Genomic DNA, 16249 nt, shown 5'->3' on the forward strand with positions numbered 1-16249 from the left:
ATAAGCTGTTTAGAAATTCTTGCTTTCAGGTCCTGTGTTAGTTTCCTGGGGCTGTGTCCATCCAGGCTTCTCTCACAGGAGACCAGAGCCTGGGAAGTTTAGAAATAATATAAGTTTATCTCTCATAGTTTTGGAAGCTGGGAAAGTCTAAGATCAAGTGGTGGGCAGTTTGGTTTCTCCTTAGACCTCTCTACTTGGCTTCTAATGGCCTTCTTCTTGCATGGTCCTCACATGGTCCTCCCTCTGTCCACGTGCACCGCTGTGTCTCTGTTCTTATGTCTTAGTCTCCTCTTCTAAGGACACCAGTCAGATTATATTTGGCCCACCCTAATGGCATCATCTAACTTAAATACCTCTTTGAAGGTCCTGTCACCAAATTCTAAGGTACTGGGGGTTAAGACATCAGCATGTACATTTGTAGGGAAAAGAATTCATTCACAATTCATGCTACCTAGCAAAGTAAAATGGAGAAGGCAATGGCACCCCACTCCAGTACTCTTACCTGGAAACTCCCATGGATGGAGGAGCCTGGTAGGCTGCAGTCCATGGGGTCGCTAAGAGTTGGACACGACTGAGCGACTTCATTTTCACTTTTCCCTTTCATGCATTGGAGAAGGAAATGGCAACCCATTCCTGTGTTATTGCCTCGAGAATCCCAGGGATGGGGAAGCTTGGTGGGCTGCCATCCATGGGGTCGCACAGAGTCGGACACGACTGAAGCGACTTAGCAGCAGCAGCAGCAAAGTAAAAAGATTTCAGCAAAGTTAGCAGTGTGTGTGTGTGAGAGAGAGAGAGAGAGAGAGAGAGAGAGAGAGAGAGAGAGAGAGACATGTGGAGGCATGAGAGACATCTGAGCTCTGGATACAAGGAGCTGGTATTTCACATTAACTAGCACGGTCATTTCTTTGAGCCCCCTTTTTTGGGGGGGGGGCAAGAATACTGGAGTGGGTTGCCATTCCCTTCTCCAGGAGATGTTCCCGACCCAGGGATTGAATCTGGGTCTCCCGCATTGCAGGCAGATACTTTACCGTCTGAGCCACCAGGGAAGTCAACCTAGATAGCATACTCAAAAGCAGAGACATTACTTTGCCAACAAAGGTCCGTCTAGTCAAGGCTATGGTTTTTCCAGTAGTCATGTATGGATGTCAGAGTTGGACTGTGAAGAAATCTGAGTGCCGAAGAATTGATGCTTCTGAACTGTGGTGTTGGAGAAGACTCTTGGCAGTCCCTTGGACTGCAAGGAGATCCAACCAGTCCATTCTAAAGGAGATCAGTCCTGGGTGTTCATTGGAAGGACTGATGCTAATGCTGAAGCTCCAATACTTTGGCCACCTCATGTGAAGAGTTTACTCATTGGAAAAGACTCTGATGCTGGGAGGGATTGGGGGCAGGAGGAGAAGGGGATGACAGAGGATGAGATGACTGGATGGCATCACTGACTTGATGGACATGAGTTTGTGTGAACTCCGGGAGTTGGTGATGGACAGGGAGGCCTGTCGTGCTGTGATTCATGGGGTCACAAAGAGTCGGACACGACTGAGTGACTGAACTGGACTGAATTGAACTGAACTGAGCATCGTCATTGTACGAGTTCTACCAAAGTTTGTGTGTAACTTGTGCTTAGTATTGGGGTGATGAAAGAGCTCTGGAGATGAATGGTGATGATGGTTACACAACAATGTAAATGTACTTAACATTACTGAGCTGTATACTTAAAAATGGTTAAAATGGTAGATTTCATATTACATGTATTTTGCCACACAAAAAATGCACAGTAATACTGACTTTCAAAGTAAGAGAGCAGCACAGCTGACCCTTGACATGGCCTCCAGCTCTCTGGTCTGACCCCCTTTCCTACCCTCTCCTGATCATGGCTTGATGAATTTTCCCTTCGAGAAATGCTTTGTGTCTTGTCATGAGTTCAGTGATTGCTCTAGTGCTGTGACAGAGATTCCCCAACCTGCCCTTCTGGCATCATGAGTAGCTCAGCCTCCCTGTTCTCAATACCCCACCCTGAACCCACAAATGTCTATCACTCTGTCTTGTGTGCATCTGCACAAATTCTCCATCTGTGTAAGAAGAGATTCTGCTGACTGTTGTATTTGCATCACTGGGAGGGGAGAAGACAGATTTCTGATTGTCAAGTGTCACTGTGATCATAACAAAAGCTCTCCCAAGTTCTTTTCTGAACTCAGGATGTGTTTATAAAGTCCTATCAACCTTTTGGGTGTAATGACTCTGGATGTACACTGGATAGAAGCAAGCTTGTTAATTAAGACTGTCCTTTGCTAATAAGAACCACATTCTCTGGGGAAACTTAGGGCAGGAAGCATGAATGCAATATTTAGGACATCACTTAGCAGCAACTGAGAATGTTCTCAGTGAGTTAGAAAATTGGATGGAACATTATGCTATGAGAGATGGTGGTTGTGTTGAAGCTTAATAATGGGGAGTATTTTGTATTAAAAGTGAGTGAATCATATTTCTACTAGCCATTAACAGTTTTCTTCAGTCATGAATCCAAGGTTATTAAGGTCCATAAGTTTTACACCTATATGTTGTTACACTTACTACACTAAGTGAGTTCTATCACCTACATAAGGTGAGGGGCCTTAGGTGAACTGATGCAGTGACACCTGTGTCCAGCCATGGATTGTGTCCTGGTCCAGCCCTACATCATCAGACCCCCCACCTCCTGCATCATCTTCTCTTCAGGTCTGTCCTAATCATATTCTGACACTGCTGTCTACACAGCTCACGCTCCTGTTCCAGCCTTTCATAGATCCCCCCTGTCCCCCCACCCCATTCAGGATGCAGTTCCAGGTCCTCAAACAGAGAACAGGCTTCTTTGCCATCTGCCCCATCAACCTTTCCAGCTCATCCCCACACGCAATAAGTATCCGACTGTGCTGGATTTATGGGGTGTCCTTTCTCATCCCTGTCTGTCTGTACATACTGGTCCCTCTGTCCCAGAGCCAGGGAGCAGTGTACCAGCACACAGAAAGAAGGTGGAAGATGGGTCCTGCCATTCCCTCTTGTTCCTCCAGAGGGCTCCCTTGCCTTCTGTCTTCCTACAGCCCTCAGTGGGGTGCACTTGACCATTTATGAGTCCCCCCCCCGCTGCCACTCCCCCCACCTCGACCCTAAGCAGTGAATGCAGGAAGGTGCCTCCACCCAGCATGTTCTGTCCCAGGACCCCTGCACCTGCTGTGGTATTCTTCCAGGAATTTTCCAGATAGTCTCAGAGATCCCATGTCACTCTATGTAAGACAGCAGGACTCCCTTGCTTTACTCTCAGAGCACACATCACAGCCCGATAGTGGATTTTTCTATATTAGTTCAGTGTATTCCGCTCTCCATGGTGCAGAGTGTTGTCTACTGTCTTGAGCTGTAGGTGTATCCTCAGCACTTGGGATAGCACCTCTGCCTAACCAAAGTCTGCCAGTCGAATGAATGAAGGTGGGACTCTATATTACTTATATCCTTTCTACAATAACCTACTATGTTCCCTCTTAACACAGCATTTATATAGGATTGTTTTGATATAGGGAATTGTATGGTTAACAGCGCTTATCTAGAAATAATGTGTAAACAGCTCAACGCTGAAGCAATTATTTTTTATGGTATGACTTGGAAAACTTTACTCTTGAAAGGTTGGAAAATAAAGTATTTTTCTAGAGATTTGGATAAAAATTATTGTTTGGGAAGAAATTCAAAATCATCAATTGATCACTTCATTGTAATTATATTACCTCATCTGTGATGAAATGTTAGGAAGAAAACATTTTAAAACTTTTCAGTTGGTCCATCTTGGATAAAGCAACCCATCATATTCAATTAACATCTGCCTTCGGGGACTATTGACAGGTATTTTGAACTAAAGAAAAACAATTCCATGAGTTCCAAAGAACATTCCCAAGAATGTTCAAATTACTGTATTCATTGCATAAGCTAGCAAGGTAATGTTTAAAATCCTCCAAGGTAGGCTTCAGCAGTATGTGACCTGAAAGCTTCCAGATGTACAAGCTGGGTTTAGAGAAGGCAGAGGGACCAGAGATCAAATTGCCATCATTCACTGAATCATAGAGAAAGAAAGGAAATCTAAAAAAACAAACAAACAAACAAACAAACTAACTAACTACTTCTGCTTCATTGACTATGCTAAAGCCTTTAACTGTGTGGATCACAACAAACTGTGGAAAATTCTTCAAGAGATGGGAATACCACACTACTTTACCTGTCTCCTGAGAAACCTGTATGTGGATCAAGAAGCAACAGTTAGAATTGGGCATGGAACAACTGACTGGTTCAAAATTAGGAAAGGAGTATGTCAAGGCTGTATATTGTCACCCTGCTTATTTTACTTTTATGCAGAGTACATCATGTAAAATGCTGGGCTGGATGAATCACAAGCTGGAATCAAGAATGGGGAGAATCTGGGAGAAATATGAACAAGCTACAGATGATGCCACCCTTAATGGAAGAAAGTGAAGCAGAACTAAAGAACCTCTTGATGAGGGTGAAACTGTGTACACATGTATTCTCAATCATGTCTGAGTCTGCAACCCCATGGACTGCAGCCCACCAATCTCCTTTGTCCATGGAGTTTTCCAGATAAAAATACTGGAGTGGATTCCCATTTCTTTCTACAGGGGATCTTCCCAACTCAGGGATTGAATCCATGTCTCCTGCATTGGCAGGCAAATTCTTTATCACTGTGCCACCTGAGGATGAAAGAAGAGAGTGAAAAAGCTGGCTTGAAGCTCAACATTAAAAAACCTAAGATTATGACATCCAGTCCCACCACTTCATGCCGAATAGAAGGGGAAAATGTAGAAACAGTGACATTTTATGTTTTCTGGACTCCAAAATCACTGTGGACAGTGACTGCAGCCATGAAATTAAAAGACACTTGCTCTTTGGAAGGAAAACTATGACAGACCTAGACAGTGTATTAAAAAACAAAGACATCACTTTGTGGACAAAAATCTGTATTGTCATAGCTATGGTTTTTCCAGTAGTCATATACGGATATGAGAGTAGGTCCACAAAGAAGGCTGAGTGCCAAAGAATTGATGCTTTCAAATTGTGGTCATGGAGAAGACTCTTGAGAGTCCCTTGGACTTCAAAAAGATCAAACAAGTCAGTTCTAAAGGAAATCAGTCCTGAATATTCACTGGAAGGACAGATGCTGAAGCTGAAGCTGAAACTCCAATCCTTTAGCCACCTGATGCAAAGAGCCAACTCATTGGAAAAGACCCTGACACTGGGAAAGATTGAAGGCAAAAGGAGAAGGGGGCAGCAGAGGATGGATGGTTAGATAGCATCATTGACTTAATAGACATGAATTTGAGCAAACTGTGGAGACAGTGGAAGACAGGGAAGCCTGGTGTGCTGCAGTCCATGGGGTCAAAGAGAGTTAGACATGACTTATGGACTGAATGACAACAATTCCATGAAAAACTTTAGTACTAAAAGTGGAGGAGGGGGTTACTCAGTCAAGAAACTTAGGTACAAATGCTGAACTAAGACATGTCAAGGTAAAAATAAATCTGCTTGGAATTAATGAAATGATGGTGAGTGTGTCTGCATCCCAGGGTCTTCTTTCTGATCACAGACCCTGTGTCCAGAGAGTCCCCTCAGAGTTTTTCTATTCTGAGTCCAAAGCATATGACCACTTGTGGTTAGGGAGGAGTGGGGAAGGGAGCTGGCATTTACTGAGCAGCCGGGTGGTTAGACTTCTCAGAACATGTGATTGTCATTGGTGTGATTCTGAGATGAAGAAACAGGTTTAGTGGCTTGTCTGATGGGACTGAGCTGCAGTCTACTGCCTCCAGGTTCTCCATCTGACTCACTCATCAGGCTGAGCTCTGGCCCATGTTCCTGAGATTTGCTTTGTGAGGGTGCAGGGCACTCAGAGTACCTGCCTGGAGCCCTGCCCATGCTCACTGGGGCCTCGGACCTGGCTACTCACTTCTCTGAAGGCGTTGTGGACCCTGTAGGAAAAGACTGGGGCTTAGTTCCTTGGGGTCTGCATTTAAGATGTAGGGGCAGTTTGAGGGGGTTGTTGTGAAAAAAACACTTAAGTCTGGATAGTTTAGGGGGGTCTTGGCCAAGAGAATTGTGTGTCTTGAGCTGTTGGATTATTTCCTCTGATTTGGGCCATTTGGACTCTCATCTTTCATTTTCATATTCAGAAAGTTTTTGGTTCAAATGAAACATTTACTTCCTGGTTGGGATGGAATGTTGCAGAGACGTATGGAGGCCACACTAGCATTCATTTTCTATCTAGTGCTATTTGGGAAGAAGTGTCTAGAAAATGCACTCTGGCAAAGGTTACCAAGAGTCTATTAATTTGTTGTTGTTACTATGTACATTATAAATCATAAACAATCACTTAGAAAACTGCCTGAGAAAAAATGTACAGAGTTTTAAATGATATAGCTTCCTCTTCTCCCATTCCTGTGTAGTGATGAAACAGTGTTTTAGTTCAGTCAGGTTTTGTAATCTCAATACTGATCAGTTGTTTATCATCATGAAACATGTAAATAATTGATGAGTTTTTTGAGAAAAAAAAAAAAAAACTAGCTGTTGGTGCCTCCTTCACTGTACTGGTTTGTAGAATTTTTTTTTTAATTTTATTTATTTTTAAACTTTACAATATTGTATTGGTTTTGCCAAATATTGAAATGAATCCGCCACAGGTATACATGTGTTCCCCATCCTGAACCCTCCTCCCTCCTCCCTCCCCATACCATCCCTCTGGGTTGTCCCAGTGCACCAGCCCCAAGCATCCAGTATCGTGCATCGAACCTGGACTGGCAACTCATTTCATACATGATATTATACATGTTTTGATGTCATTCTCCCAAATCTTCCCACCCTCTCCCTCTCCCGCAGAGCCCATAAGACTGTTCTATACATCAGTGTCTCTTTTGCTGTCTCATATACAGGGATTTTTGAACAGAGCTGGATTCAGGTTTGCTGCTGATGAATTTGAGCACTTAGTCAGATTTATTGATTTATATTGGTACTTAGTTTGTATTATTTATTTGGTATTTAAACCATGGATCTTCAACTCCTGTGTTTTCTTTGTCTCATTATGTTTTCAAAATATATGTTTTCAGTTGGAAGCACCCCCATTCATGTTTTTACATACTGTATCTTTTACGTTTGTAGGTGTATTTGCCAAGTCTTGCATGAGAAGATCACAATCTTAGTGACTCATCAGTGGCAGTACCTGAAAGATGCAAGTCAAATTCTGTTACTGGAAAAGGTAAGTAATTTCTAGAAGTCTGTGATACTTGCTGACACTCAGGTGTGTTGAAGGCCAGGCCTCCCAACAGGTCACTCTCCTGGATTAATCGTAAATGCCCTCTTCTTCCTCAGTTGTACACTCCCTTCTTCTCAGAACTGGTGGTATTTGAGGGTGAATCCAAAGGCCTGTAGAAATGTCACTATTAAACTCTAAGCCACATAAAGCTTAAAGTGTATAGAAGTACAATTACAAGGCTACTGAATCATCACTGTTCTAGTGAAATTGTTAAGGATAATGATGCAAAGTTATTTAGAACTTTTTGTTTTCCTTTTCCAGGATTTAAGTCAAATTGTATTATTTGGAAATTAGAGATACTAAGACCTGTTTGTATCCACATGATTGTCATGCAGTTTGCCTGAAGAGCATCTTCCATTAGTACAGGAAACAAGGTTGGGTAGCCAAGCACCTGGGTCAGAGACACCCTCTCTGCTGGTGTTGCCAGTCACTGGTCTCCCTGCCCAGGTCTCTATGTGTCCAATACGTGTGGGAGCCTGTGCAGCAGGAGGACAAGGCCCTGCCCTCACGGGGCTCCTGTTCTTATGGGGACAGTTATGACAAAGAAGGTGACATCCTGGCTGCCTCCCTGAGGAGCTGGTGCCTCACGGGGTCTGAGTGACATGAAGGAGGGGGCCATGCTGTCACCTGGGAGAGGGAATCTGAGGCAGGGGGGTCTTAAGGAAGGAGCTGACCTGGCAGGTTGGAGGAATGTCAGGAAGACCAGCATGTCTGAGGATAGTGAGCAGGGGGATGTGGAGGGACCTGGTCTCTGAGCAATGCGAAGTGAGCCCAGAAGTGAAATGGAAGCCTGGATGGCCCAGAGCAGAGGAGGATATGGTCTGATGTGGGATTTAAAAGATTCCTCTGACGGTCACTGGAGAGGTGACAGCAGAAGCAGTTACAAGGCTTAGTAAAGCTGAGAAGACGGAAGTGTGGGCTCAGGCTAGAGTATCAGTTTCTAAAGCAGCTGTAACAAAGTACTACAAACTGGGTGACTTCAAACAACAGAAATGTTCTAAATTCTCCAAGCTAGGCTTCAACAGGACATGAACTGAAAACTTCCAGATGTTCATGATGTATTTAGAAAAGGCAGAGGAACCAGAGATCAAATTGCCAACATCTGTTGGATCATAGAAAAAATAAGAGAGTTCCAGAAAAACATTTACTTCTGCTTTATTGACTACACTAAAGCCTTTGTGTAGATCACAACAAACTGTGGAAAATTCTTCAAGAGATGGAAATACCAGACCACCTGACCTGCCTCCTGAGAAATCTGTAATCAGGTCAAGAAGAAACAGATAGAACTGGACACAGAACAGCAGACTGATTCCAAATGAGGAATGGAGTACGTCAAGACTTTATATTGTCACCTTATATATTTAACTTCTATGCCGAGTACAGTATGTGAAATACTGGATGAAGCACAAGCTGGAGTCAAGATTGCCAGGAGATTTATCAATAACTTTAGATATGCAGATAACAACACCCATATGGCAGAAAGCAAAGAAGAACTAAAGAGTCATTCTCTTGATGAAAGTGAAAGAGGAGAGTGAAAAAGCCGGCTTAAAATTCAACATTCAAAAAACGAAGATCATGGCATCCAGTCCCATCACTTTATGGCAAATAGATGGGGAAACAAAGGAAACAATGACAGACTTTATTTTTTTTTTTTGGCTCCAAAATTACTGCAGATGGTGACTGCACCCATGAAATTAAAAGACACTTGCTCTTTGGAAGAAAAACTATGACCAAACTAGATAGCGTTTTAAAAAGCAGAGACATTACTTTCCCAACAAATGTCCATCTAGTCAAAGCTACGGTTTTTCCAGTAGTCATGTATGGATGTAAGAGTTGGACCATAAAGAAAGCTGAGCACCGAAGAATTGATGCTTTTGAACTATGGTGTTAGAAAGGACTCTTGAGAGTCCTTTGAATTACAAAGAGATCCAACCAGTCAATTCTCAAGGAAATCAGTCCTGAATGTTCATTGGAAGGAATGTTGCTGAAGCTAAAGCTCCAATACTTTGGCCTCCTGTAATGAAGAACTGACTCATTGGAAAAGGCCCTGATTCTGATAAAGATTGAAGGCGGGAAGAGAAGGTGATGACAGAGGATGTGATGGTTGGATGGCCATCACTGACTCAATGAACATGAGTTTGAGTAAACTCCAGGAGTTGGTGATGGACAGGGAGGTTTAGCATGCTGCAGTCCATGGGGTCTCAGAGAGTCAGACACGACGGAACGACTGAACTGAATTGAACTCAAGGGAGAGAAACTAAAGTAAAATGTCATGAATTTTCAAAGAACTTAATTAGATTCCCAGTGGCTTAAGCAGTTTCCTGATCTGAGGAGGCCTGGTTATCTGTATGTGATTGGTTGTTTTTAAGTAAGCCTCTCAAATTTGAGCTCACTGATTCTGGGTTAGGTTTTGGTTTGCTGGCAAGGCTTTAGAACCACTCCCGTGTCATGGCCTTCTTGTTTAATGACTTGAACAGAAAGAATATTGAATTTGAAGTTGGGAACTTTCTGAGTTTGTGGGGAAGTTATAAAGACAATGAAGACACAGCTTACTGATTCTCTGTCCAGAGCTACTTCTTACAGGTCTTGTTCCAGCTGAACACATGCTACTGGAAGTGACATGGTCAGCAAAGATTTGATGAGTGACTTTTACCTATGCAGATGAGCTTGTGCTCACCTCTGTGTCAGTCTTAAGTTTGTTTCCTGGAATATCTTCTCCAATTGACTGTTTTTTTAAAAATTCTGTTTCTCACATGAAGTTTATCTGAATTGTCTTAAAAAAACTACTGATACTTCTACTGACATCTACAGTTTTTGCTTCCCTAAGTGTACACAGCAGTTATCTCAATGGCCTCCATTTTTAATACATAAGTACACATTTCTTTCATATCTGCCAGCACCGTACACAGTATTTGGTTTGGCAGAGGACAGAAGGCTTGTACTGAAATAGATTTGTGAACCATAATTCCGGACCTAAAAAATATTTTCTTAAAAAAGTTATAGTTTAATACCAGTTAACTTTTCTTGATTAGTATTTAAATAGATTAGTATTATCTAATGCAAGTACATTCCTCTCAAGTTTAAAATTTTTATTTTAGGGTGAAATGGTGCAAAAAGGGACTTATGCTGAGTTACTGAAATCCGGGGTAGATTTTGCTTCCCTTTTAAAGAAGGAGAATGAGGAGGCTGAACCATCTCCGGTTCCTGAATCTCCCACTATGAGGACTCAGACCTCCTCCGAGTCTTCAGTTCAGTCTCAACAGTCTTCCACACCCTTGTTGAAAGATGCAGCTGCAGAAGACCAAGATGTGAGTTTCTCATTCTGCAACATTCTGCTCTGTCTGCTTTTGATGGCCATTCAGTCTTCTCCTCTCATGATATCTTTGTCTCAAAGTAAATACGTTTCCAGGGCCTTATTCCATGGAACCAGTAGAATTAAATTGCTCTCTGACCAGGGTTATCCTTTGGGTATAGGATGATGAATCTTATCAAGATCAGTAGTGGGTACACTGCTATGAATTTCTGGGTGTATGTTTATAATGGCTCCCAGCTTCCCTTTTACATCCAGAGGCTTACTATGAAGACCCTCTCCTATCAAATCCTGCTGTGACCATATTAAATCAGCTATTTTCCCCACATATTGGAATGTTCTGGCACTGCAGATGACTGATTGTCGTATTCTGCCTTGCTGTCAGAAGGTTTGTGATAGACCAGAGATAACGTGTGCTAAGGATTTGACACACAGCAGACACTGATTAGTCCCTCACATTCCACACTCAGGAATCACTGAAATTCAGGAACCACATAGATTCAGATCATATGCTGTCCTCCTGCTGTCCAAACTCACCTTACTCAAACTTGTTGTGTGAACTCAGCTTATTGTATTTGACTAGTATTTTGAGGACCAGCTATGTTTTATGTTTTCATCATTGAATGACACAAGTCATCTAGAGGGATACATTAACTACATTATCATTTTATGTGTTATTTTGGAACAAACTTCTGCATTCATGTTTGAATTGGATATGTTTTATGTGTGCTGAAAGTCATAATATCCTATTTTTATTCTTTAGTCATATAATTTATATTTTAATTGAAGTACAACTGCTTTACAATGTTGTGTTGCTTTCCACTCTGCAATGAAGTGAATCCACTCTATGTATACATATATCCCCTCCCTCTTGGACTTCCTTTCCCCCCTACACCCCTGTCCCAAACGTCTAGACATCACAGAGCACCGCTACTTTAAGCAAAGCCACAGAACAATGAATAACCTTGTGCAAATGATATTTCCTTATTTCTAATAGATTACTAGAAGTAATATGGCTAGGTCCAAGAGTCAGTGCATATATGGTTTGGTGAGATATTTCCATACCCTGTCCATAGGAGATGGACTATCTTGCACTCCTACCAGCATGTGAGGTGTGTCTGTTTTTGCCACAGAATTGCAATTTAGGGCATTGTTGAACTTTTGTAGTTTCGTAGATAATTATTTAAAATTTTGTCTTTCACTGCCATTTTTCCCTCCAAGACTGAGAATATACAGGATACACTATCTGAGGAGAGACGTTTAGAAGGAAAAGTTGGTTTTAAGACCTACAAGAATTACTTGGGAGCTGGTGCTCACTGGTCCGTCATCATTTTCCTTGTTCTAGTAAGCATAGCAGCTCAGGTAAGTAAGGAAATTTGTTTTGGTGTGTGTCCTTAGCTTGATATTCACATACTATTTATACTGTATCTCTTTATTTAATTATTATTATGTTTATGAAGAGATTTATTTAAAAAAACTGGCTCATGAAGCTGTGGGATCTACCTGGGTGAATCTGAAAGCAGAAGAGCAGGCCTGCAGGCTGGAACCTCAGGCAGGAGCTGCAGTCTTAAGGCAGAATTTCTTCCTCCTCCAGGAAGCTTCAGGTTGTGCTCTTACATCCTTCAACTGACTGGATGGGGCCCACCACATTGTTGATGGTTATTTTTACTTAAGTTGACTAGTTATAGATATGAACCACAATCCACAAAAAATACCTTCACATTAATATCTAGAGGAGTGTTTGATTAAATGACCAGAGACTGGAATGGCCAAGGTGACACAGAAAACTGACCATCACAGTACCTGTCAAGAGTCTTCCTTCAAAACCCTGAGCATTTACACTCCTACTTTTTTTTTTGACATGTACTTGGATTTTCATTCAAATATGCTATCTTTGGGTAACAAAATAAGTGAGGCTTATTGGTATGTGTTTGTGACAGAGTCTAGAAAAAAAAAAAAAAAAGAATGCATTTTACAGATATATAACATGTCTTCCCCTGACCTCTCATCATCTGGGATGTGGGGCTTGGCACAGACCTGAGTCGGAAGGACCGTCTCCCTATTCTGGAACCTTTCCGTCTCCCATCCTAGTGAGCGGTGTGTGAGGGCTCAGTAACATCAGTGTGTGAGTGACTGTTGTTTCCTGCTCTAGGTTGCCTATATCCTGGAGGATTGGTGGCTTTTAAACTGGTGAGTGATTCCTACTCTGATCCAAAGTGCTGTGAAGTCTACACGAAGCCTCACTTTCCCACAGGGTTGGGGGAGGGGTGGGGTTGTTCAGTCTCCTCCTCTGACCCTCATGTAGTTTCCCTGAAGAAAAATGACAGTTCCTGCTGGAATGTGACCCTCCCATGGTCTCTCTCCATGTCTTACTCTCAGAAGCTTCCTCACAGACATTTTTGAGAATTGAAAGTTGTGATACAAATGGTATCTCTATAAGGCAGAGAGACATAGGGCCTTTAGAGCTGGGAACCATTTTCTAGCATTAAATTCATCTCCTAAATCAAGGTTAATTTTTTTTTTCTGGTATATATGTACATTCTACCTGTAGCATAATATTTTTTTTCTTCCCTGTTCCATAGGGCAAATGAACAGGAAACTCTGAATACCATGGCATATGAAAAAGAAAATATAACAGAGAGGGTTGATCTGGACTGGTACTTAGGAATTTTTTCAGGTAAAGCCAAATCATCTGGTCTCTTATACTAGACTCTGAGGTGCTTACAAGGAACCTGTGAGAGCAACTAGGGCTTCCAGGAGAAATTCAGAAATACCTCAGCAAATAAGAGTCTGACTTGCATTTACTCTATTAATTAATTGGAATAATTATTTTAAAAATCTACTAGAAGAAGGTGAATGAAGACTCTTAATTTGCTCTGTACTGGATGTTGGAAGTTAAACTAGAATTGAACATTCAGAAAATCAGCCACTGGAAACTGGAAACATGTCTATTCTAATGGGTTGCTTTATCTAAATCTTATTATATGGATGGACAAGGGGATTAGAAATGGATCCCCACTCTGTGGTTTGAATTTTTCCAGTTCTGTCTGAATAAGCCCTGTGTTTTATTGAACTTAGATGAATTTCTCTGGCAGCAAGGGCCCCCAAGCAAAAGCACTATTTTCTTGCAGGTATACAAACTCCCCTTTGCCACACTGCTCATTCCATGGGCTTCACCAATTACTTAAGAGAGAAGCTAAGTAGGGAGAAATCCAATGTCTGCGAATTAATTAGGATTCCTTCTCTTTCTTACCTTGAGATCACAATGTTATTACACCTCCAATTGTGTGATTAATTTAACATCTGGCTTGCCAGACTAATATTAATGTGGCTCTGTTTTCACAACAGTGCCTAGAATATGTGTAGCATTGCATACTTTCAAAAGGAAATACTCATCTAAAATTTTAAAATATTTGCACAAGAAACATGCATACTAACTTTCTGCAAAGATAGAGTGAATTAGATCTTTGTAAGAACCCACTCATAGAAATTTGTTATTTCTTTTGTTGATCACTTGCTAAAAAACCTAAATCCATTATTTGTTTACCTTCTGAATTGGTGGACTGTGGGGGCTTAAAGGAAGAAGGAAAAGATTCTGTTGTATATTCATTTTGGATAGTGGGCTAAGGCAAATGCCTGTTGATGGAATTCAGGAATTCGAACAGCTTCCAGAGTTGGAATAACAGTGATGTGAAAAGCTGAAGGAGAATAAATACCTGATGGAATATTTATAACAGAAGTTATTTCCAGTTTCCTTAGTATCATGGGTTCAAGAGATGTTTGGAGGGCTATTTTAATTTTTATATGCATAGTAAATACTCATTTATGTCATTAATAAAACAAATTTCAATAATTATGTGCATTTGCAAATGCTTTTTGTTTCTATAAAAAATGAGAATAGATGCTCTTTTAGGTTAATTATCTTGTGTTAAGATATAATTTGTATTTTCATGCAGTTCAACTATTTAAGACATTTTCTACTTGCAACTTAGTATGGTATTTTCCTATTTTTTAAAGCTACTGGGTATTTTGTTCAATGAAGTGAAATAATTTCTCCTGTTTCCTGTTAATTCACATGCTGGTACCAAAGCATACCACAATTTCACATTATGGAAAATTTTGTAAATAGTGAGATTGAAACATGGAGAAAGAACGATTAACTACTTTTTATAATTAATTTTTCTTCTGAGTTTTTATTCAGTTCAGTTCAGTCACTCAGTCGTGTCTGATTCTTTGCAACCCCATGAATTGCAGCATGCCAGGCCTCCCTGTCCATCACCAACTCCTGGAGTTCACCCAAACTCATGTCCATCAAGTCAGTGATGCCATCCAGCCATCTCATCTTCTGTTGTCGCTTCTCCTCCTGCCACCAATTCCTCCCAGCATCAGTCTTTTCCAATGAGTGATCTCTTTGCATGAGGTGGTCAAAGTATTGGAGTTTCAGCTTTACAATCAGTCCTTCCAAAGAACACCCCCGACTGATCTCCTCTAGAATGGACCGGTTGGATCTCTTTGCAGTCCAAGGGACTCTCAAGGGTCTTCTCCAACACCGCAGTTCAAAAGCATCAATTCTTCAGCACTCAGGTTTCTTCACAGTCCAACTCTCACATCCATACATGACTACTGGAAAAACCATAGCCTTGACTAGATGGACCTTTGTTGGCAAAGTAATGTCTCTGCTTTTGAATAGTTTTTATTAGAACTTGCAAATTGAGTTTGGAAAGCCTAGAATGAAATTTGTAAAAGGCAGAGGAACCAGATATCAAATTGCCAACATCTGCTGGCTCATGGAAAAAGCAAGAGAGTTCCAGAGAAATATCTATTTCTGCTTTATTGACTATGCCAAAGCCTTTGGCTATGTGGATAACAAAAAACTGGAAAATTCTGAAAGAGATGGGAATACAGACCATCTGACCTGCCTCTTGAGAAACCTATATGCAGGTCAGGAAGCAACAGTTAGAACTGGACATGGAACAACAGACTGGTTCCAAATAGGAAAAGGAGTACATCAAGGCTGTATATTGTCACCCTCCTTATTTAACTTATATGCAGAGTATGTCATGAGAAACTCTGGGCTGGAAGAAGCACAAGCTGGAATCAAAATTGCTGGGAGGAATATCAATAACCTCAGATATGCAGATGACACCACCCTTATGGCAGAAAGTGAAGGGGAACTAAAAAGCCTCTTGATGAAAGTGAAAGAGGACAGTGAAAAAGTTGGCTTAAAGCTCAACATTCAGAAAATGAAGATCATGGCATCTGGTCCCATCACTTCATGGGAAATAGATGGGGAGAGAGTGGAAACAGTGTCAAACTTTATTTTCTGGGGGCTCCAAAATCACTGTAGATGGTGATTGCAGCCATGAAATTAAAAGACGCTTACTCCTTGGAAGAAAAGTTATGACCAACCTAGATAGCATATTGAAAACCAGAGACATTAATTTGCTAACAAAGGTCTGTCTAGTCAAGGCTGTGGTTTTTCCTGTGGTCATGTATGGATGTGAGTTGGACTGTGAAGAAAGCTGAGCGCCGAAGAATTGATGCTTTTGAAGTGTGGTGTTGGAGAAGACTCTTTAGAGTCCCTTGGACTGCAGGAAGTTCCAACC

At 41.4% G+C, this 16249-nt stretch overlaps 1 protein-coding gene across 6 annotated transcripts in view; it reads left to right on the plus strand.

Moving 5' to 3' along the window:
* LOC139176077 (ATP-binding cassette sub-family C member 4-like) overlaps positions 1-16249 on the plus strand; it is a 401158-nt gene that overhangs the window by 252302 nt on the left and 132607 nt on the right. For all 6 annotated transcript variants that reach the window (XM_070800386.1, XM_070800387.1, XM_070800388.1 and 3 more), the window contains 5 exons: positions 7180-7276; positions 10432-10641; positions 11865-12005; positions 12796-12833; positions 13226-13320. In XM_070800386.1, coding sequence (XP_070656487.1) covers positions 7180-7276; positions 10432-10641; positions 11865-12005; positions 12796-12833; positions 13226-13320 — 581 coding nt within the window. The remainder of the gene's footprint in view (positions 1-7179; positions 7277-10431; positions 10642-11864; positions 12006-12795; positions 12834-13225; positions 13321-16249) is intronic.

This window comes from Bos indicus, chromosome 12 (assembly GCF_029378745.1).
Source record: "Bos indicus isolate NIAB-ARS_2022 breed Sahiwal x Tharparkar chromosome 12, NIAB-ARS_B.indTharparkar_mat_pri_1.0, whole genome shotgun sequence".
In the NCBI taxonomy this organism is placed as follows: Eukaryota; Metazoa; Chordata; class Mammalia; order Artiodactyla; family Bovidae; genus Bos; species Bos indicus.